The sequence below is a fragment of the Sorex araneus genome, chromosome 2 (assembly GCF_027595985.1).
Source record: "Sorex araneus isolate mSorAra2 chromosome 2, mSorAra2.pri, whole genome shotgun sequence".
Taxonomy (NCBI): Eukaryota; Metazoa; Chordata; class Mammalia; order Eulipotyphla; family Soricidae; genus Sorex; species Sorex araneus.
Genome location: NC_073303.1, coordinates 200,750,326 through 200,774,028, shown reverse-complemented (window position 1 = coordinate 200,774,028; position 23,703 = coordinate 200,750,326). Strand labels below are relative to the sequence as shown.

Genomic DNA, 23,703 nt, shown 5'->3' with positions numbered 1-23,703 from the left:
TCCTGTTCTGAAGTGCGAGATCAAGCCTTCTATGGCACTTAAACGTATTTGGAGGGAGGGAGGGGAATGGTGTGCGGGCAGAATAGGAAGAAGGAAGACCTGAAAATCGAAGGGCGCCCATGAATTCTCAGATCCTGCCACTAGCAAACTGGATGGGAACCAGCCGCTGCCTCGGTTTCCCCATCCAGAGGAGGAGTGTCCTCTGAAGACCTTTGCTTGCAGGATTCTGAGCCACAGAGTCCCTGGACCTCAGCATGCCCCTGCGGGCGCTGCCTCCGGGGGTCCCCCCCGCAGGCCTTGGGAATGGGCACCGTGTGGAGGTACCTTACTCTTTCCATCTGTTCTGCAGACAGACCCCACCACCACCACCACCACATTAAAACCCACCTAACCGCAAACATGATCACCCCACCCAGCACTTGAGGGCTCTTTAGGGCAGATGCTGAGCCAGAGGGAAGCTGTGCGGAAGGTGGGTCTGCAGGCAGGTCTCCGAGGAGAGAGACTCATCAGGAGGTGGGTTTGCTGGTCCAGGCTGCCTGGTGCCCACCTTCCACTCCCTTGGATTCCCTGCACGCTCCTGGCGCAGCCCCGTCCCCACCCTTAGCAGCCATGGGGAGGGGGGTGCCGCCAGGATTCCACATGTGCTCTGAGCACCTCAGGGAGGCCAGGGGACCGCAGAGGTGGGAGCCAGCACGCCCCAGCCGTGCCCAGAGCCTTTGGGCAAGTGGTGTGATGCTGCGCCAAGGCCTCCCTCCAGGGGGCGCTAGACCTGGTCCCTGCCAGCAGCTTCCCGACACCATCCTGTGTCCCGTCAGGGCCTGCCCAAGCCCGGGTCTGTGAAGTGACTGGGGGTACGGGGCAGGGGATCAGACGGCTCTGACAGTCTCTCTTCTTGAGCAAGACTGGCTAGAATTTTTTTTTTTTTTTTTTTTTTTTTTTTTTTTGCTTTTTGGGTCACACCCGGCGATGCACAGGGGTTACTCCTGCCTCTGCACTCAGGAATTACTCCTAGCGGTGCTCAGGGGACCATATGAGATTCTGGGAATCGAACCCGGGTCGGCCGCGTGCAAGGCAAATGCCCTCCCACTGTGCTATCGCTCCAGCCCCTAGACATTTTTTTTAAATTAAAGAAAAATATCTTGTTTTATGTTGTGCATTTCTAGGGTTTTTTTTTTCCATTGGTTTTTTTTTTTTTTTATTGAATCACCGTGAGATACACAGTTACAAAGCTTTCGTGATTGGGTTTCAGTCACACAATGTTCCAACACCTTCCCTCCACCAGTGCACATTTCCCAGCACACCAATGTCCCCAGTTTCCTTCCTGTCATCCCCTCCCCCAACCCCAGCCTGCCTCAATGGCAGATACTTTTCTTCTCTCTCTCTCTCTCTCTCTCTCTCTCTCTCTCTCTCTCTCTCTCTCTGTGTGTGTGTGTGTGTGTGTGTGTCTTTCCTCTCTCTCTTTTCTCCTCTCTTCTCTCTCTTTTCCTCTGTCACTCTTCTCTCTCTCTGTCTCTCTCTGTCTCTCTGTCTCTGTCTGTCTGTCTGTCTGTCTCTCTCTCTCTCTCTTTCTCTCTTCCCCCCCACTTTTGGGCATTATGGTTTGCAGTACAGGTCCTGAAAGGTTATCATGTCTATCCCTTTACCCCCTTTCAGCACTCAGTTCTTGTCCAGAGTGATCATTTCCGTCTATCATTGTCATAGTGGTCCCTTCTCTATCCCAACTTCCTTTCCCCCCTCCACAGCCTCCCCCACTCAAACACACTTGCAGCAAGCTTCCATCAGTGGACCAGTCTTATACGATGAGGATTAGTCTTATACGATGGGGATTAGTCTTATACGATGTTCTCCGTATCCTGCCAACGAGTGTGACCATTCTGTACCCGTCCCTCTCCTTCTGACTCACATCACCCAGCATGACAGTCTCCATCCCCTTCCATATCAAAGCAGATTGGATGACTTCATTTCTCCTGGACACCAAGGGTTTCTAATGCCCAAGGAAGTTCCCTGGGGCGAAATGTCAGGTTCCGAGAAGCAGTCGACAGCGCCTGCAGGCACCCAGAGCTCCTGGAGGCCCTCACCCCCCTCTCAGACTTTACCTCCGTCCCTGAACCACCTTGCACCATAGGCTCTGAGCGGCGGTGAGGGCACAGCGGAGAATCCCTGAGGGTGGCTTCCTCGTCCCTAATCTGTGTGGAAGCTGTGATGGCCTGCATATGTATCTCTGACTTCCCCGGAAAATGCTTTAGCACCGGCAGCCTTCACGGAGTTCATGGAAAATGAGAGCCCTTACGAGGAGACTGAGAGGGGAAGCGGAAAGGGATATTTCTGCTCAGAATACCCGACTGAAATTAGCTGGCGCGGGACTGGTGGAGAAAGAGGAGGCCAGAGCAGGTACAGGAAACGCCTCGTGTGCTCGCCTGTCTCAGAACGGGGTACCGGGGATTGGGGAGTCTGGATGTTCACCGCAGAAATTGTCTGTCTCCCAGTCTGGGGCACAGAGGACTGAGAAGAGCTGCGGGCAGAGGGGGGAGTGCCCGCGAGGGCGGGTTTGCGCCCACCCTCTCTCCTCCTCTCTCCTTACCAACAAGTCCTTGGCACCGAGTATGACACCGGGCTCCTGTCGGTGATGAACACAGTTCCTCACTAAAGCACGCCAGGCCCTCCCGGGCTCTGCAGCTCCTCCCGGAAGCAGATTCTTCCCAAGAGTTGCCCGTTTGCTTCTCCCTGCAGAGCTGAGCCCACCACAAAGCCAACTCGTCTCCAGAGTGACCCCAGGCCCAGGACCTAGTCCTTCCTCTCTGTCAGTTTGGGCTTTTTTTATTTTATTTTATTTTGTTGCATCACTGTGTGATAGTTACAAGCTTTCGTGTTTGGGTTACAATCTCACAATGATCAAACACCCATCCCTCCACCAGTGCACATTCCCCACCACCAATATCCCGGGTATACCCCCCCTTTCCCACCCTCCCCCTGCCTCCATGGCAGACAATATTCCCCATACTCTCTCTCTGCTTGTGGGCATGATGGCTTGCAACACAGACACTGAGAGGTCATCATGTTTGGTCCATTATCTACTTTCGGCATGCATCTCCCATCCCGACTGGTTCCTCCAGCCATCATTTTCTTAGTGATCCCTTCTCTATTCCATCTGCCTTCTCCCCTCCACTCATGAAGCCGGCTTCCAGCTATGGGACAATCCTCCTGACCCTTGTATCTACTGTCCTTGGGTGTCAGCCTCATGTGATGTTCTTCTATACTCCACAAATGAGTGCAGTCCTTCTGTGTCTGACCCTCTCTTTATGACTCATTTCACTCAGCATGATACTCTCCATGTCTATCCATTTATAAGCAAATTTCATGACTTCATCTCTCCTAACAGCTGCATAGTATTCCATTGTGTAGATGTACCAAAGGTTCTTTAACCAGTCATCTGTTTTAGGGCACTCGGGTTGTTTCCAGATTTTGGCTATTGTGAACAGTGCTGCAATGAATATATAGGTACGGATGTCATTTCTACTGTGCTGTTTTGTATCCTCGGGATATATTCCCAGAAGTGGTATTGCGGGGTCATATGGAAGCTCAATTTCTAGTTTTTAAAGGACTGTCCATATTGTTTGAGCCTTTTTGTTTTGTTTTTGGCCACACCCAGTGGTTCTCAGAGTGCACCCCTGGCTGGCTCTGCACCCCCAGAGAGCTTAGGAAACCAGGCGGGGTTCGGGTATTGAACCCAGGTCGGTCATGTGCAAGGCAAGCGCCTGCCCTCCCGACTCTATCACTCTGGCCCATGAGTTTGTACCTTTTCATCACTGCCCTCTCTGCCCTCTTTCCCCAGGATCCACCTCTGGAAACCACAGGTCTTGTCTTTTTTGTTTTTTCTCTTTTTTTTTTTTTTTGCTTTTTGGGTCACACCCAGCAATGCACAGAGGTCACTTCTGGCTCATGCACTCAGGAATCACCCCTGGCGGTGCTCAGGGGACCATATGGGATGCTGGGATTTGAACCCGGGTTGGCCGCGTGCAAGGCAAACGCCCTACCCGCTGTGCTATCACTCCAGCCCCTGTTTTTTCTCTTTTTTTAAATTTTATTTCATTTTAATAAAGTTGTACATGATGATTTATTACATTCAGTATTCCAACACCGATCCCCCACCATGACACCGTCCCACCACCATTATTTCCAATTTTCCCAACCACCATCCAAACCTGCCCCAATAGCAGGTCCTAAATAATTTATTTTATATTGTTTGTGGTGAATAATTTGCTAAAAATGATTAAAAGAGATTTTCTTAGAAGAAAGTGTGTGATGATTGTTGTATCTCAACATGGAGTCATTATGCCCTTGTAGAAGAGACCACTCACATGTTGGTACAGGCTGAGCCTTGTGTGCTAATATTTTCTTAATCGAGATTGGCTGCCTTTTGCCTTCCATCCCATCCCATGTGGTGTGCTACTCTGCTACATCAGTGCTGCAAAGTATAAGATGTCCCGCAGCCACTATAGGAATTCTAAACTTTTTTTAAATTTTTTTTTGGCTTTTTGGGTCACACCTGGCGATGCACAGGGGTTACTCCTGGCTCTGCACTCAGGAATTACTACTGGCGGTGCTCAGGGGACCATATGGGATGCTGGGAATCAAACCTGGGTCGGCTGCGTGCAAGGCAAATGCCCTACCCGCTGTGCTATTGCTCCAGCCCCTAAATTTTTTTATTTTATAAAGTAGCTCACAATATTTGATCCCATTTAATATCCAAACATCCATTCCACCACCATGACACCTCCCCACCACCATATTTCGGGTGTTTCCATCCCGAACCCCAACCCCGGCCCCAAAGCAGAACCGAAGTAATGAGGTCTCATCTCTTTTTCAGTCACCTTGGTGAGGGTTTTCATTTTGCTAGTTGGTTTTAGTTTCCCATGTAAGGGCGATCGCCCGGGATGGGCCTTACTAAAGGCGCGTCCTTTGAGAGTTCATGGTCTAGGTGGAGCGCAAATGGTCCTCGGAGGCCAGGGAAAGGCGTTCCTCTGCCAGGAGATCCAACGAGAACAGAAACAATTGCCAGAGGCAGCACCCGTGGGCTCCTCAGCCGGGCCTCGGCTGTCTGAACTCCCGTCCAGAGACAATCTGGCGTCTGGCCCTCTCTGAGAGGCAACAGCACACCGCAGTTTGGAGAAATGCAAGTTGTTTGAACAGGTGCTCACAGCTCTGTGCTCTTTGCCGACCTCATGCAAACTGGCTCTTTCTAGCAAAGGGGCCCCTGTCCAAGGCCCTTCTCTTTCTCTCCAGCTTCCTAGGGTAGATGGCAAAGGGTGGCCCGGGTCTCCTGATATCAGCTGTCCATGAGGCGCCTCCAAGTACCTTTCGGGGCAAGGGGGTGGCGGGGGGCACCCCCAGCAGTATTCAAGGCTTATTCCTGGCCCAGTGCTTACAGGGGGCACATGCAGTGCCAAGGGTTGAGGGCATCGCCTAACTGCCGTGCCAGTGCCTAGCCTCTCCTTGCCGCACTGAAAGGGGACATCTGAGTCCAGACCGGCCCGTGCACGCAGGCCCAGTGGCTCAGCGAAGGCACCCAGCCACCCACCTCACCCACGGCCGCCCCCTCCCACCAAGCCCAGCCACAGACCCTGTCCGTGTGGCTTCCCCTCGAACCCCACGCCACTGTCGATTGGAAAATCCCGGGCTGCTCCCTTAGCCTGGTTCCTGTGCAACTAGCCCTTAGATTTTCCTTATTACTGTTTCGTTTTGTTTTTTAGTGGTGGTGGGAATATTCCTGGCTCCGTACTCCAAGAACCACGCAGTTCTGCTTCTCGAACCCAGGTCTCGGGCCTGTAACCTGCCCTGGGCCCACCGAGCTGCCTTTCTTGCCCCTTTTGTATTTTTTTCCCCCAAGGGCGGAGGTGTCCCCTCCCCAGCTGGATGTGTCTCCCAGTAAGATGTGGCTACAGAAATGCTGCTTGCGCGTCAACTTCCTCGTTTCCTCCTTCCCCAGCCTTTGCTGGGCTCTCACCACGTCCGCCTCTGGGGAAAGCTCCCAGAACACAGGACAGCCCGGTCCTGCTGGTGCCAGTGGCTCTCTCGCCACCTTCTCCAGGAACTCAGGCTGTTGAGCAAGACAGGCGCGGCGTGAGGACCCCCTGTGCCGGGCTCTGGGAGAGGTTCGGGAGAGGCCACAGGGGAGGAGGGGCAGGCCCCGAGGGCCAGCAGGCAGGCAGGCAGGCAGGAGGCTGGGCAGGGGGAGCAGAGCAGAGCGACGGGCAGGGACTCCCAAGCCTCTGGGCTTTACGCTAGAGGAACCACACCTGTGGGCTCCAGCCCGGAGCAGATCTGCTCGTCCCAAGGCCGAGCTTGTGGCGGGAGCAGAAGGGAGACGTGTGGCTGACGGCAGGAGCTGCTGCAGGGGCTCAGGGCGGCAGGGACGAGGTTGACGGCAATGGGACAGAAGCTGAGACTCAAAATGAGTTAAGGTGTAGAATTAGGGGCTGGAGCGATAGTACAGAGGGGAGGGTGTTTTGCCTTGCACGCAGCCGACCCAGGTTCGATTCCCAGCATCCCATAGGGTCCCCCCCCCCAGCACCGCCAGGAGTGATTCCTGAGTGCAGAGCCAGGAGGAACCCCTGAGCATCGCCGGGTGTGACCCAATAAGAAATAAAAAAAGATGTAGAGTTAACCACATGAGCTGAGGAATTGGGCATTGGCAAAAGACAGACTTTGTGCGGGGCCTCCACGGGCATCGGGGACCCAGGGGGGTGACACCTGGGCTTGTGTTCAGAGCTGCAGGGATGGTGACTAGGGGACAGCTGAGTGTCTGGGCTCCAGCCCAGGCTGCACGTTGGAAAGCCAGCAAGTCCTTGGGACAGAGTGACAGTACAGCAGGAGGGTGTCTGCCTTGCACATGGCTGGCCAGATTCCATCCCCAGCATTCCGTAGGGTCCCTTGAGCACTGCCAGGAGGGATTCCTGAGCGCAGAGCCAGGAGTAACCCCTGAGCATCGCCGGGTATGACGCCCCCTCAAAAATTAAAAAAAAGCCAAAAATGAAAGCCAGCAAATCCATAGATCCAACAAGAGAATGAGGTGAGCCAGGGAAGTAGTGAAGACAGAGGGTCTCACAGCCCCAGAGAGAGGGTCCTGACACTTAAAACCACTGACCATGGTCAAAGGCCAGAGGGTCAGACACCAAAGCCAGTTTAGGGGTTTCTGGGACACTTGACTGATCCTTACAAGACATCAGATGAGACTTTGGAACCCAGGGGTTCTTTGTTTCAGTGAAGCTATGAAGACATGCAGGGATTTAAAGTGAAGAGATGGAGAATGATACGCCAAGCCAATGGAAAGCAAAAAAAAATAAATAAGTAAGTAAATAAATAGGAATTACTATGCTTAGAGCTGTTAAAAGGTAATGCAAGACAAAATGGACATTTTATGATGATGAAAGACTCAATACAATTGGAAGAAACAACGCTTATTGGGGCCAGAGCGATAGTTCAGCGGGTAGGGCATTTGCCTTGCACATGGCCAACCCGGGTTTGATCCCCCTACATCCATATGGTCCCCCGAGCACCGTCAGGATTAATTCCTGAGTGCAGAGCCAGGAGGAACCTCTGAGCATTGCCAGGTGTGACAAAAAAAAAAAACACTTATTGATATGTATGCACCAACAGAGAAGCTTCACAGCAGAGAGTGCAAATATTAACAGAACTAAGAGAAGACATTGACATCAACACAATGATCGTAGGGACTTTATCACCCACCCACTTACCACAGCCACCGTCATACTCAGTGATGTAAGCCAGACGCTTGACCTGTAAGATTGGAAATAAGATGACGAGGCCACGTGCACCACTGCGGTTTAATATCATGTTGAAACTTTAGCAATTAGATCCCCAAAAAGGACATAAACAGAATTTAAATTGGAAAGAAAAAAATAAGACTCACTATTTCTGAGGACATTGCAATGTCCATAGAAAATCCCAAAGATTCCAGAAAAAAAGCTTCTAGAAATAATAAACACATGCAAGGCATGGACCACAATTACTATACAAAGTATCTGTTGTTTCTGTACACAAGTAGTGAACAAGAAGTTGGAGGAGAAATCGAGACAGTAAATTAAATACCTTGGAATAAATGTAACCAACGCATGAAAAGACCTGTACACGGAGCCAGGGAGATAATGCAGCGGGTAGGGTGTTTGCCTTGCACGCAGCCAACCTGGGTTCAATTCCCAGCATCCTGTATGGTCCCCTGAGCACCGCCAGGAGTAATTTCTGAGTGCAGAGCCAGGAGTAACCCCTGTGCATTGCTGGGTGTGACCAAAAAGAAAAAAAAAAGTTTTTGAATATTATTTGGAGCTATGAGAAACCTTGAACTGAAAAAAAATACTCCAGAGGCAAAAAATTGCTTTGTATATTCGGAGTATTGAGCCCCTTTGTTGCATGTATGTGAAAATGTACAAAAATGGAGGCATCATACTCACAACATCAAACCATACAACAAAGCAGTAGTAAATGGCCCAGCGTGATACTGGAATAAAAACAGGAATACAAATCAAGGACATAAAATTGAGGGAGAAAAACACACACACACATAAAATGACAATTAATTTATAACAAAAGAGTGCAGAGCCTAAATGCAGCAAGAGAAGTCTTTTCAATAAATGGCGCTTAGAAAAACTGGGTAGCCACAGACAAAAGAATGAAACTAGGCCACAACCTAACCCGATACACAAAAATTAATTCAAAATAAATTAAAGACATCAAGCATCGGAGACCATAAAATACATAAAAGGAAATGTAAGCAGGGCCTTCTGTGTCTTCAGCCTTTACGACGTGTTTGCAGACTCCAGGGGCAAGGTAAACAAAAGCAGGAATGAACAAATGGGCCCACGTCAAACTAAGAAGCGTTCACGCAGGGGAAGAACCTCGCGACAAAACAAAAAGAACCCGCTGAATGGGTGAAGACATTTTCACATACATCCAACAAAAGGGCTCAGTACTCGGAATGTGCAAAGCACTCATAAAACTCAACAATAAGGTCCTGCGTCTTGAGACAGAATGGCACTGGGGCACTAGCTTAAGTACCAGAGCCTTGTGTGTGTGAAGTCTTGAGTTTGATTCCCTGCACAAGATCGCCCACCCAGCACTGTTAGAAATAGCCCTGGATTTCCTCTTACCTTTTTTTTTTTTTTTGGTGGTGGTGGTGGGCACCCCACCCAACAATGCTCAGGGCTTATTCCTGGCTATGCACTCAGTAATCTACTCCTGGCGGGCTCAGGGGACCATCTGGGATGCCAGAGATTGAACCCAGGTTGATTCTCTGCCTGCCCAACCCTCTCTCTCTCTCTCTCTCTCTCTCTCTCTCTCTCTCTCTTTCTCTCCCTCTCCCTCTCCCTCTCTCTCTCTGTCTCCACCCTGCATCCTAGGCAGGTTTCTCCCATCAAATGTCAAAGTTCAGTGGGGCTGAAGCGATAGTACAGTGGCTAGGGTGTTTGCACACGGCCAACAAAGGTTCGATCCCCGGCATCCCATATGGTTCCCCAAGCACCTCCAGGTTCCTGAGTGCAGAGCCAGGAGAAACCCCTGAGCATTGCTGTGTGTGAACCCCCCACACACACAGAAAAAAAAAAAAGCAAAAATAAATAAATAATAAAAAACTGTTAAAGTTCAGCATGGATTACTCTCATCCCAGCTTTTCTTTCCCACGGCAAGCTCGCCCCTGTGGAAGTCTCATCTTACCTTGGGCCTCAGTTACTCGGCCATCCCAGTGCATCCATCCAACCCACACCTCTCCTGCAGGGTGGGACAGCCTACTCAAGGCTCTCCGGGTCTGAAAGTCACAGTAAAATGAACATGCCCCCAACAAACTCATTATGTCCCTGAAAATCACCCTCCATCCTTTTGCCCAGTCTAAAAACCTGGACATCATTTTTGCCTCTTCCCTCCAACTCACCACTAAGAATAATTCATTGCAGAAGTCTGTACTTCTGGCCTCCTAAGTATATGTCCATTCAGTTCCATCTCCCCTGTCCACCGATTCTCTTCTAATACTGATAGTATCATTTTTTCCCTTCGTGCTATAGAAACAGTTTCTCCTCTCTTCTCCCCTTAAGCACTTTACCCTTCTCCTAGTTAACTTCTCCGTTGCAATTGTAAGAGCATTTATTTGACACCAAGATTCTGTTGTTACTCCTCCTCAAACAGCCTCGTCCTCTTTCAGTTTCTTAAATGCCGCAGGGACCATTCTGCGACTGCTCCGTTCTCCCCACAGCCACTGTCTGGAGCGCTGCCACAGTAAGTGCATTTACCCCCCACTTATCCTCAGCTTTGAGCTCAGACATGGCCTCAAGGCTGCCTTTACCAGTTCCCACACCAAACCAAGCCTCATCCCTGTGTTACGGCTTCGTGTAAGTATCCACCTTTTCTCTCTTGCATTTACTGCAGCTCTAATTTTAATTTTACTTTATTCCACCCTCAGTAGACTGTAAATGCAGTGGAAAAAATAATAATAACCCTGGCTAATAATAAAAGTACACATAGGCTCAGAGCAAAATGAATAAATCTAACTGACATGTGAACACAGAGCTACCTATCACAGTGAGCAGTTTAGGGTTAAACACTCTGAAGAACTTTTTTTTTTTTTTTTTTTGGTTTTTGGGTCACACCCGGTGATGTTCAGGAGTTACTCCTGGAACACCCTACCCGCTGTGCTATCACTCCAGCCCCCTGTGAAGAACTTTTTTATTTTAACCGTTCAGGCGTCAAAAGAGGAAAGAGCCCTGTGGAATGTTTTATTCCTATCCTAAGAAATAGTTTGTTCCCAGAGCTGGAGTGATAGCACAGCGGGTAGGGCATTTGCCTTGCGTGGCCGACCCGGGTTCGAATCCCAGCATCCCACATGGTCCCCTGAGCACCGCCAGGAGTAATTCCTGAGTGAAGAGCCAGGAGTAACCCCTGTTCATCTCCAGGTGTGACCCAAAAACCAAAAAAAAAAAAAAAAGAAATAGTTTGTTCCCTTCCCTTTCCTTCCAGTAGAAATTTGAAGGACTTTGGACAGAAAGAAAGTACAAAAATTTTTGTATTTTGTACAAAAGTTAAGGGTAGAGGGGCTGGAGCAATAGCGCAGCGGGTAGGGTGTTTGCCTTGCACGCGGCCGACCCAGGTTCGATTCCCAGCATCCCATATGGTCCCCTGAGCACCGCAAGGGGAAATTCCCGAGTGCAAAGTCAGGAGTAACCTCTGTGCATCACCGGGCGTGATCCAAAAAGTAAAAAGAAAAGAAAAGTTAAGGGTAGGATCTCCAGACAGTCTTTGGGGAGTGTTGGAAGAGGAGGAACTGTCGGAGGTAGGCAGGTTTTCCGACCGGCTCCCAAGTACTCTGGGCAATCTTGGATTGACCCATGAGTTTCTGTCACATACTGGAAGTCTGTGAGCTGAGTCACCACAAGGGTTTTCCTGCTTCTGTGGGAAGCTGAGTCTGTCCCCCACCTTCAGCAATCATTCTTGGGTGAACAATTCCCAGTGAGAATTCCTGCTGTGGTTGTTCGTGGCTTAGAGCCAATGAGGAAAGTGTCGAATGTTGGGAATTCAAGGAATCATGTAGGAAGAAAGATACATAGAATAGGGAGCAACAAAAGAAGCATCTGGTCTCTTATGATTTGATCTGAGAAGATGTCGTGCTTTCTTTAAAGAGAAATAAAACAGTATGATACCTCAGTGGTTCTGGTTTGATGAAGAGTAAGAGCATCTGGGGGAAGCCAAGGAGAGTCTGAGCTGGATGGGGTGGTGATCTGGCAAGGGGAAATGGTTGCTCAAGAGAGGCTGATCTGGGGAAGACAAAGGTGTTAGCTAGCACAGAGTGACACCACCTAGTGATGACACACCTTTAGCCATGATTCAACTGACTCCATTTTACCTTGGAAAACAAAAGCGTCAGATACTTCCAGAAGTGGGGCTGGATCGATAGCATGGCAGGTAGGGCGTTTACCTTGCACACAGCCCACCAACCACAGTTCGATCCCCGGCATCCCATATGGTCCCCCCAAGCACCTCTGCGCATCACTGGGTGTGACCCCAAAAAGTAAAAATATATACATATATACTTCCAGAAGTGATGAAGATAACAAAGTCCATGCTAGCAGAAATATTACAAAATAGTGGCTGGAGTACATAGTCGGGTGGCACTAAATAAAATCCGGGTTCTACAACTACTGGAACGAGTCTCCTGGGAACACCATCAATCACAGCGCAGATGCCACTGACTCTGAGGTAACTGAATAACTCAGACTGGAGGGTGCAAACAATAGAAAACTGTTCCTCAGAGATCTGTACACCAGAAATTCAAGGTCAAGGAGCTGCTGCTGCTAACTTCTGATAAGGTCTCTCTGCCCGGCTCGCAGACTAGCACCTTCTCCTCCTGGCCTCTCCTCCTTCAGCACCCACAAGAGGAGACTGCAGGGGTTTCTGCTCTAACTGGAACATGGTCCTATGGGATTAAGGCTTCCCATCCCATTTCACTGTAATTGCCTTCCTAACGGACCCATTTCCCGACACAGCCACACTGAGGTGTAGGGCTTCAACAGATGGATGTTGGACGCACATAATTCTGTCTCTCTCCCTTGTCACCAGGAATGTCACCTGTCTCACCTGTCCTACCTTTCTTTACTTTGCTCATAGATCAGAGAGCACAGCTGCATCCCCACACAGGATTGTTATGTGGGCTACATGGTGGATGGATTAACAAGCTTTTGGCGCCCAACACACATGAAACACAGTAAATGATGTTTATCACTTAACTCAATACTTTTAAGTTGTGACTCGTCCACCACTGGTGAGAATAAAATTAGAAGTCCACATGAATCCTCTTTTCAGATGTTAAAAAAAATGAGTGTTTCAAGTTGTATTTGGAAAGCCAAAGGTGAACTTCACCAACGCTCTAGTATTTGGGAAGCAGACAAAATTCAAGTGTTTGTTGAAGGGATTTATTTACTGGAGGGATTTCTCACCTATGTATAAAGTAGAGCTCACTGTTATTTGAAGGACCATCAGCAGACTGAACCTACAGGACTTAAATAATCATTACATTATGGCAGACATTATACTATACTACTTTTTCTTTTCCACTGAGATGGGGAAACCATCAAGCTATCCTCTCCCTCCCACAGAGCTTTGTAATGTTCAGCGTGGCTTACTTTATTCCTGTACCCACTCAGCATGGTTCTTACTGAGAATGAATGAACACACGGGATAAAAGAAAACATGCATTTTTATAACCTGGTATTTGAAATAAAATTCTCCCTCTTATGTCTTCGTTTCTAAACATAGGCCATATAGATTAATTTTACAGCATTCAGAGGTGGTGAGGGTAGTTGAGACACGTTTTATCTTGTTGGAATTGTGTTCTCCAGGCAATGTTGATGTATAATCTATCTACTGAGTAAGCACCCCTGGTTTCACCCGAGGCCTCTCTCTCGAGGATACCTTCCTCATATCAGTATTCTGCACAAAGCCTCTCCCATCATAACTTGTCACTGTTAATCTAAAAATAGAAGTTTCCCGGTGCAGTTCCCATGTTGCGAGGCCTGACCCTCTGTTTGCTCGGTGCCTTTTATGGATTCCTGAGCTATGCCTCAGCCTGGTTTCCTGGCTTCCAAATGCTCTGGCTTTGCCTTCTTCCTCTCCTCCTGACACAGACAATCACAGCACGGAATGAGCACCAAAAAGATGTGCTGATTCTGTTCACTTCCTACAAGTTGGATAAACTCTTAGAAGATTGACCAAACAGGTTCAGAGATATTCTCACTGCAGAGCTATTAGAAATAATTTTGAATTTTTTAATTATTAAAAAAATAATGTTGAATTTATTATTTTTAAATAAATTTTTAAATTATTTTTAACACTCCAATACACAGATATTTTTAAGCCTAGGGGAAATTTAGTTCAGACAACACTGCTACGTAAATCAAGAAGAATCCCAAAATGTATCCATCAATTATGTCTTCAAGTATTCCTTCCTCGCCCCTCTCTCTTCCTAGACATCTTCTAGGAATCCCATGATATGTGGTTCACAGTGGCCCATAAGGCTTGAAGTTTCATGTATTTGGTTTGGGGGTCACACCCAGTGGTGCTCAGATTCTGGCTCTGCACTCAGGAATCACTCCTGGCAGTGCCCGGGGGATTATATAAGATATTGAGGCTTGGCCCAGGCCAACTGCATGCTAGGCAAGTGCCTTACCTGCTGTACTATCTCTCTGGATTAAGATTCAGTGCATTTTCCATCATTAATCTCTCCTCCTCTTCCTCAGAAAGAATGCTCTCTAATGACCTGTCTTCATGCTCCCCAGCTCTCTCTTCTTCCTTCTCTGCCTCTGCTACCGAGTTCCTCTTATGTGCTTTTCTTTCTTTCCTGTACTTTTCAGCTTCGAGTTTTTATTTTTAAGTGTGATTTAACTTTCCTATGAATTATGATTAACTGCTAGGTGTGACTAAGAAGACAGAGGCTGTGGTGACTGCACTCATTTGTGGAGTATAAAATAACATAATATGAGACTGACACCCAAGGACAGTAGACACAAGGGCCAGGAATATTGCCCCATAGTTCGAAGCCTGACTCATGAGCTGGGGGGAGAAGGCAGCTGGGAAAGAGAAGGGATCACTAAGTCAGTGAGGGCTGAAGGGTGCCCTCTGGATTCAGAGAAGGGTCATTCGGAATGGGAGATGTGTGCTGAAAGTAGATAAAGAACCAAACATAATGGCCTCTCAGTGTCTGTATTGCAAACTGTAATGCCCAAAAGTAGAGAGAGAGAGTGTGTGGGGGAAATTGTCTGCCATTAGAGGCAGGAGGAGGGTGGGAAAGGGAGGGTATGCTGGGGACATTGGTGGTGGAAAATATGCACTGGTGGAGGGATGGGTATTCAATCATTGTATGACTGAAACTCAAACATAAAAGCTTTGTAACTGTATATCACGGTGATTCAATTAAAAAAAAACTGCAGGAACTTGTCATTTGTCCACAGTGCCAAGATAAAGGACGTATCTGACCCCACAGCTTCTTGGTCTGAGCCAGTTCTCCACTCCCAGGTCTCTAATTCATCTGCATTCAGTGCAGTAAAGTTCCTCTTCTTAGAGATGTGGATCTTTTAGAGTCCAGGGAGCATGACCTTGGTCCAGTATAGAGCTCTTTGATCTGTAGCTTGGTGTGGATGGGCATGATAGCATAGCCAATGGAGATCTTGGCCACCTCACCCTGGGCTTCCCAGAGGTACAAGACACTTGTCAGTAGCCCAGGCTTAGGGACAGCATAAGAGCAGGCTTGAATGTCCACCAGAAAGAGCTATCTCCAGAATCCCCTAGGACCACCCATAAAAGTGACATGCTATCCCCACTCCAAGGAAGTGGTTATCTGCGATCATTGCACACTGCAATTTCTGTTTCTTTATTCTCTGTTTGATGAGACATCACTCTCGTCATTCCCTTTAGTTCCCTATGCATGCCTTCCTCTAGTACTTTGAACATATTTAGAACAATGGGTGTAAAGTCTTTGTCCACTGAGCCCAATGTCTGGGCCCCAAGAAGAATATCTGTGTATTACTTTTCTTCCTGTGTGAGGGTCATACTTCTTGTCTCTTCACATACACTGTTTAGTGACTTTCTGCCAATTCTGTGAGATCTTATGTACTGTTTTTGTATGATCCTTGAAGTCTGTGCTCTGCGCTCTTAGAGATCTATCTACTCGGGATTGGACAGAAACCGTCCTAAGTATCCGGGACCATTATGAGTCCCAGTCTCCACCACAGAGCTTGACTGGGTTCAACACGCAGGCCGGCCCTTCACAGCTCTGCCTTCACCTTTGCTTCCTGCTTCCTCAGAACCGCAGCGTCATCCAGGAGTGAGACCGCAGAGCTTTCTCAGGAATAACTCCAAGCTCTTCAACACCCCCTGTGTTATCTTTCTCTAGCGTGTTGATTTGTTGACTTTTAAAATTTTAATTTGGGGGGCTGGAGCAATAGCACAGCGGGTAGGGCGTTTGCCTTGCACGCGGCCGACCCGGGTTCGAATCCCAGCATCCCATAGGGTCCCCTGAGCACCGCCACGGGTGATTCCTGAGTGCAGAGCCAGGAGTAAACCCCTGTGCATCGCCGGGTGTGACCCAAAAAGCAAAAATAAATAAATAAATAAAATTTTAATTTTGTGATTATTTTTATCACAATTTTCTGTCCTTCACAACTATTATCACTTGCAGCCCAAGCTGCTGCAGTGCCAAACAACTGTCACTGGCTTTGGCTGTTGTGGTGGTGGTTTGGTGTGGGGCCACCCCTGGGGGTGCTAAGGGCTTCCTCCAGGCTCTGTGCTCAGGGATCACTCCTAGTGGGGCTGGTGGGCCCAGATGCATCCCACAGGGGATGGCGCCTAACCAGCCACGCTCCCTGCCTCTGTCCTGCCTCTCTGGTCCTGGTGATGTTGTTTTGCTGAACCCAAGGGAAAGGTCATCTGCACAGCGTGTATTCTAGGGCATGTCAGACAGAGACTAGCCTTGTAAGAGAGGCGCTTCAGGGAACGCCCAGGACACCGGGCCTTGAAAGAGTCTCTAACTCTGCTCTGCCCGGCCTCCACTAGTTGCTAACTCACTGGTTTTCATCATGATTTCAGCTGTTGGCTTTCAAGACTCCCGTGGAGCCATGACATTGGGTGGGACCAAGTTGGGAAGGGAGAGGGGTGAGTTTAAAGACACGAAAAGCTCAGAGTTTTTAACTGAGAGTCAGACATTTTTCTTGGCAGGATTAACTAAATTTCTCTTTAAGTGGTAGAATGCACGTCCCACCTGGCGTTCCACCTGGGAGAGGCCCCAGGCCTGATCCCTAATAAGGAAAGCAAGAACTGGTCCTTTGGTGCCAGGATCCACGCTGGTTTCGTGGAGGAGCTTCCTCTCTAGAGAATCTCCTTGTCCTGACTTCCCACCCATGCACCAAACCTCCATGGGCCATTTCCGCACTGACCCTCAAGTCCATTAGACTTTTTTAATTTTTTTTTTTTTTTTTTTGCTTTTTGGGTTACACTGGCGATGCTCAGGGGTTACTCCTGGCTCTGCACTCAGGAATTACTCCTGGCGGTGCTCGGGGACCATATGGGATGTTGGGAATCGAACCCAAGTTGATCGCGTGCAAGGAAAACGCCCTCCCCGCTGTGCTATCGCTCCAGCCCAAGTCCATTAGACTTTAATTCTTGCATGTTTCTTTCCTGGTTCTATCTGGTTAGGGTCTTCTGTTACTGTACAGGGGGACTGTCGACCCCACTGGGCCCAGGAAGTGTGAGCTCAGGTGGCCGATGTTGTTGGGGGGTGTAGGAATGGGAGGGGGGTAATAAAGGGAAACCAGCTTCAAGGCTCTGCGTGCACCAAACCAGGGCCAAAGTGCATGGCAGGGGCATCAGATGCGGGGCTGAAGCGTCCCCCCACAGCCGCCCGAGGCCAGAGTCCCGAGCGCAGGCTTCTTCCGCATCCCAACACGGTCGTGCTCCAACCGCAGCAAGCCTGGAAGCGCGCACGTGGGTGTCTCTGGAGCGGGGCAGGGTGACTTGGAGTGATCCAAAATTCTCCCCCTGCCCCCTCTCCGGGGCCCCCTCGTCGACCCAGTGGTCCCTCCAGCGCACGTCCAGGCGCACCTGCGCGCACACGCGCCCCCTGCCGGGCACGGGGTGGACAGCCGCGCGGCCGCGCCCCACCCGGCCCCACTGACGCCTCCCGTTCTCCTTTCCCCCTGCAGGTATGACCTGCCAGGCGCGCAGCTCCTACATCACCAGTGAGATCCTCTGGGGCTACCGCTTCACGCCCGTGCTCACGCTGGAGGACGGCTTCTACGAGGTGGACTACAACAGCTTCCACGAGACCTACGAGACCAGCACCCCCTCCCTCAGTGCCAAAGAGCTGGCCGAGCTGGCCAGCAGGGCCGAGCTGCCCCTGAGCTGGTCCGTGTCCAGCAAGCTCAACCAGCACGCGGAACTGGAGACGGAGGAGGAGGAGAAGAACCTGGAGGAGCAGACGGAGAGGAATGGTGATGTGGCCAACCTAGAGAACGAATCCAAAGTGTAACCCCACCACCACCCCCCCACCACCACCTTCCCCCGCACTGGACAACTCCGTCTCCTCTCTCCCGTCCTCGCATCCTCCTCTCTGTCTCTTCTAACTCCGCTCTTTTCTTTGTTTCTCTTTCATCTCGGCATCCTCAGAAAACAGGTCTCCAAGGTGTAAAATCCCTACCTGCCCTGGCTCAGTTTCTTTGGATTGACAAGGTAGACGCGGATTCGGTTACGGTGTCCACGCTGGTTGGTCTTCCTAAACACCACCTGCCCAACTCCTAGAGATTTTTAGCTTCTGTTGTCCAGTACCAGATTATTCAAGAGGGCGTGTGTGAGATTCGACTCGGGACAAGATATGTGCGGTCTCTGGTTCTTATTCACTAAGCTCTGAGACACCGAGCCAGCCTCTCGCTGGTCTGCATCCTGGTGAATCTCACGCCCAGGGCCAGGTGCAAACACGAGTGCAAGCCTGAAGCAGGCAGTGCACTTCTAGCCCAGGTGAGCTGAAGGTAACACCCTGTACATATCTATGCCTTACATCCCTTTTTTTTTTCTGCAGTTAATAAAATCCAGCATGTACAAAAAAAAAAAAAAGACTGTAGAACAGAACTTCTAAATATTGTACATAGGTGTATCATTCATATAGGTTTAGATACATACCTTTAGAAATAAGAAGCAAAAAAAAAAATAAAAATAAACCCGTCCCCATATGCAGTAGGCATTTCTGTTCTGATGTTTCCGTGTTGCTGTCTCTCCGTTCCCGCTGGCCCCTGGATGCATGGCCTTCATTCCGTGTTTTTACCCAACAGCCCTTCTGGAACCTCACTGTTCCCTGCCGACCCTTCCCTCGATCTAATAAGCCATCGTCTGGGAGAAGTTGGGGACGGGGGTCCAGGAGATGGCAAAACCCACCACCCACACGCTGATAAACTGGGAAATGTTTACACACTGAGGTTCCTACAGCCAGGACCTCACTGCCTAAGTGGGAGCGAATTCCCAGAGTGGGCAACTCTGGCGTGTCACCCAGGAGGCTTATGCTCCCCTCTATAGAACGGTAGTGTGGGGTCGGAGCAATAGCTCAGCGGGTAGGGCATTTGCCTTGCACACGGTCAACCCGAATTCGATCCCCGGCATCCCATAGGGTCCCCCGAGCACCGCCAGGAGTAATTCCTGAGTGCAGAACCAGGAGGAACCCCTGAGCATCGCTGGGTGTGACCCAAATAAAGCAAAAGAAAAGAAAAGAAAGAACAGTAGCGTGGCCAGCTGTCCCGCAAGGCCTGTGCTTCTCCTGGTCTTCTGCTCTATAATCCCAGATATGCCCAGTGTCGAAAGGGGGCAGGGTACGTGAACAGAAGCTGACGGGAACCTAAGGCCATATATTCAGGAAGGCCAGAAGCGACTGACTCCTTTGCCCGGCTCTTCCTGACCCTGAGGGCTAATCCATCCACACTGCTTGCATTAGCATTTATTCTTATTTCTTTCTTGTGCTGTTCAGAAATGGTCGAGGGTTTTTTTTGTTTTTGTTTTTGTTTTTGTACTTAAACCGGCAATCTTGGTGGCCATCAAAGAAATCTCCCTCAGAGAATGCCACAGGTTAGGCAGCCAATCAAATCCAAAGTGTCTCTCAGTCAAAGGAAAACAAACATCTACAGCCTTAATTCACTTTAATTTGAAAAAATAATAATAATAATGTGGGAAGAAAGGAAGGAAGGAAGGAAGGAAGGAAGGAAGGAAGGAAGGAAGGAAGGAAGGAAGGAAGGAAGGAAGGAAGGAAGGAAGGAAGGGCATTTTGTATCGAAAAGGTAAATTTTAACATGAAAAATAAATCCAAATGTAAAATCAAGAAAACATGAAGGATCTTAGCCAAAACGTCGAGGGCAGGTGGAGATTTTGCACTGTCTCAGCTCTTTCCCTTACTTTTACATTATAAGCTGCTTGTTCCCTGGCATCGTCCCTCATCATAAAAACTCGCTGACTGCTCCGGGCTCCTTCCCACCCCCTCACCCCAGCTCTGCTCAGTTTGAGACTTGAAAGCTCTCAAACTAGCTCCCCTGCCCAGTGTCCTTCCTTGCCTGCCCTGTCCCCAGGGGAGAGGTCTCTTCTGTTTGGGGATCTTGTCTGCTGAAGGGCGTGTCCCCGAGAGACAAAGAAAGTGGCTCTGCTATTCCTCCTGGTGGGGGGTCTCTCTTCCTCTCCTCCCTGAGACTTCATCATCGGGAGAACTGCTTCTTGGCACAGAAACAAAACTGTGTGTTGGTCCGAGCCCTTTCCTGTCTGCCAACATCTCACTTTTTTGCATTGAGCATCTGTTGGATCGTTTCTTCATTCCGCATACTCTAAGGAGGAGGTCGTGGTGGGTCGGGAGGAGGAAGCCCCCCTCGGGGCGGTGGGAGGGACCGTGGCCTTACCTTGCTGTAGCCTTATGGAGGGGGCGTCTAACCCGGGGTAGCAGTGCCCGCCTCCCTCCCACAAGGCGAGGCAGGGCTGGGAAGCCTGCTGAGTTGGCTCCTGAGGGTGCGTTGGGCCCGCTCGGAATCCATGACTGAGGCTCAAAAAGCAACAAGTCCTGTTGTTCGGTTAAGAGCAAAGCCCCGGACCTTTAGCACAACCAAGCGGGGTGGGGTCTCCGACACACATCAGTTCTCCACCCCTTGGCTGTGGAGTCTCTCCCAGCATCTCGCTGTCTTTGGCATCTGAGTGTTGGAGACAGAAAATGAACCAAATCTCGTTTTTTGTAATGTGAGCCTCTGAATCTTTAAAGGAGGATCAGAACCTTTTGCTAGAATGTCCCTATCGAACATGTCTATTTTTCTACCGTTCTTGATAACACAATTTAGCAGTGTATTTTGTGTCAACTGTTAACATTTGGAAATGAAAGGAGAGCGTGAAGACTGGACTCTCTGAGCAGCCGGGATTGAACGGTGATTTTCGCGAAGATTGTTCGACCGAGAGGACCCCACAGTTTCTCCTCCACGCCATCCAGCCCTCCCTCCCTCAGTCTCTTCGCTCGCAGAGTGCTAGGAAACTAAATGAGCCTATTCCTATGCCACAGGACCAGTCACTGGGGATGGTCACGCTCAACTTCCTGTTTTGAATCCAACACGGCGAGAACCGTTTAGCCAGAAAAAAAAAAAAAAAACTTTGACCGGAAGGTTTATGGTTTGCCACAGTTGACCCCAGTCTGGTTGGTTGTGGTTGTGGTCGTGTCTAAAGGACATTTATTGGAAGCATGACCTCCCCAAGGGCTGCTGAGACCCTTAGATTCTCGTCCCTAGCCACCTCCACGTGCCGCCCCCGTGGAAGGACACCTCTGTGTTTCTAAACCAACTTGATGTAACCAATAAAAGTGTTTATGTTCCGGTCATCCCAAAGCCACACTCTGTGGGATCAACACGTATGTGATCACTGTAATGTCAGCTCATTCCTTCCAAACGTGGCACCCCAGACTGGCTAATGCAACCAGGAGCCACCCTACAACCATAGCAGGACTGCTGTCCTCCCTGGCCCCACCCCCCACCCCCCGCCCTGCCCTTGGGCTCTCTCCCTGGGTCTTCAGCCCCTGACCCACGGATTCACTCCAATATCTTACGTGCCCTAACAGAAATCCAGCTACTGTCTCTAAAATGCCAACCTGTTTCTTAAGCACAATATTCTCTTGCAGGTTTAACCAAACCAGGACTCTGAAATGTCTCTTTTTTTTCTCATTACCCTCTGATTAAAAGTTACTTCTGACCACGTCTCCAAATCAGCAGCGTTGTGGGTTTCCTCTCTCACTCTTCTGACCTTCCAGCTTCCCGACTTCTCTCCTTTGATTTCTTATGTGGATTCAAGTCAACATCTCTGGGGTATTGAGAAACCATTTTAATGGTGGGTCTGGTGACAAAAAAAAAAAAGAGATCATGAAAAAAGGGTCTTAGAAAAAATCTCTGAGCATACCCTGATTTGATTAGCTCAGATATTTGAGATTCTTTTTAATATTTAAGATTTGTAATTAAAATATTCATAGTTATTTCCATGCTAGCCTTCTAATAGTCTGATAGTTTTCTTCACTTTGGTAATATTCTGTATGATTCAGAGAGGTTTTTTTGGTTTTCATTTTTTGTTTTTAAAAAAAAGGAATTGAAGGGGCCAGAGTGATAGTCCAGCGGGTAGGACATTTGCCTTGCATGTGTCCAACCCATGTTCAATCCCTAGCACCCCATATGGTCCCATAAGCACCACCAGGTGTGATCCCAGAAATGAAAATAAAAAGCAAAATGTGAGGAGTTGAAAATTATATATCCTACATAAATGATAAGCACGACCTTCTGGATTTCCTCTTAGTGGATGGCTTAAAGAGGAAATATATAGGCAACATACTCAAATGACTCCTTGACATTGCATTACAATCAGCAAAAAGTATTATCATATTTCTTGTACTTAAGAAAACCTAATCTTCTATTTAGAACTGAGTAAAACACATCTCTTCCTGAAATTCCCGTCCTGAGTGCCCTGGAGAGTTTGGAATGTAATCTATCATCTGAAAATCCAAAACCTCTCCAGGCTCTGGCTGTGACCAAAGCCCATGACGTACAATAATAGCAAAACAATATCATGCCTTGCCTCGGGGGGTGTCTTGGAGCCTCCGAAGAGCAAATGATCCCATTTCATTCCAATTCCTCACTGGAGGCTCAGCGCTCTCCCTTGCATTCTGTTGAGGGAAAGGCAGACTTGAGGAAAACTGAGTAAGGTTCCCAGGATCACTGGGTCAGCCATCGAGTCACAGATCCTGGCCTTACCCCCGCGTGCGCAGACTTGACGCCAGGGACGCATTTCCCACTCAAAGGTTTCTCACCCCTGTGGGTGGCTGAGCCTGGCATGCTTACAGAATCTCACCCACCCCTGGCTGGGGCACTGCGTGCAAGAGCAGCCTTATTTTCATATGTTGAAATGGCAGGGAGGGAGAAAAAAATAGGAAGATTATTTTGTGATGCGAAAAATAGATAAAATTCAAATCATCGTAATCATAAATAAAATTTTGGAAACATTTATGCCTATTCATTTGGGGACCTATGAGTGCTGTCACATCACAAGAGAGGAGCTGAGTAATTAAAACTTAGACCCCACGGACAAAAAGAAAATGAAAATATTTCCTATCGGGTCTTTAACAGGGAAAGCTTGCTGACACTCCTGCTGTGACATTATGGGCCATCAGTACCCTTAAGAGCTATTACTTAATAAGTATTGTGCTCTGCTGTTAAGAGATTGCTGGCAACTTATAATGATGATATTCTTTTCCAGTATAAATTGAATGGAGTCACTCCCGTAGTTTTATTCAATGAAAGAACAACACATTTTCTGGTCAAAGAGATCACGGCTTCCGAAGACTTTGGAAGCCCAGCCATAGAAAGACTTCTTCCTTTCCCAGAATCACTCCCCAGAGTGATAAACATCCTCCTTCCTTTCCCAGAATTATTCCCAGGGTGATAAACACCCAGCCAAGGTTCAGTGCTGATTCAGGAAAAGACAGGATTTAAAAAAAAAAAAATCATGAATGAACAACAGAAATTCCCAGTTCTGATACTAGACAGAGATGTAGTTTCACGGACATCCCTAGGGAGTTAAATGTGTGGATAATCAGGCCAGGAGTTTGCTCCAGGGTCC

The 23,703-nt window shown here is 48.8% G+C and overlaps 1 protein-coding gene across 2 annotated transcripts in view; it reads left to right on the top strand.

Annotated features, from left to right (window-relative positions):
- Positions 1–21,438, top strand: part of KCNJ6 (potassium inwardly rectifying channel subfamily J member 6) — a 218,130-nt gene extending 196,692 nt beyond the window's left edge. For both annotated transcript variants that reach the window (XM_004615319.3, XM_055125151.1), the window contains exon 4: positions 17,748–21,438. In XM_004615319.3, coding sequence (XP_004615376.1) covers positions 17,748–18,073 — 326 coding nt within the window. In that variant the 3' untranslated portion in view covers positions 18,074–21,438. The remainder of the gene's footprint in view (positions 1–17,747) is intronic.
- Positions 21,439–23,703: the final 2,265 nt, after the last annotated feature.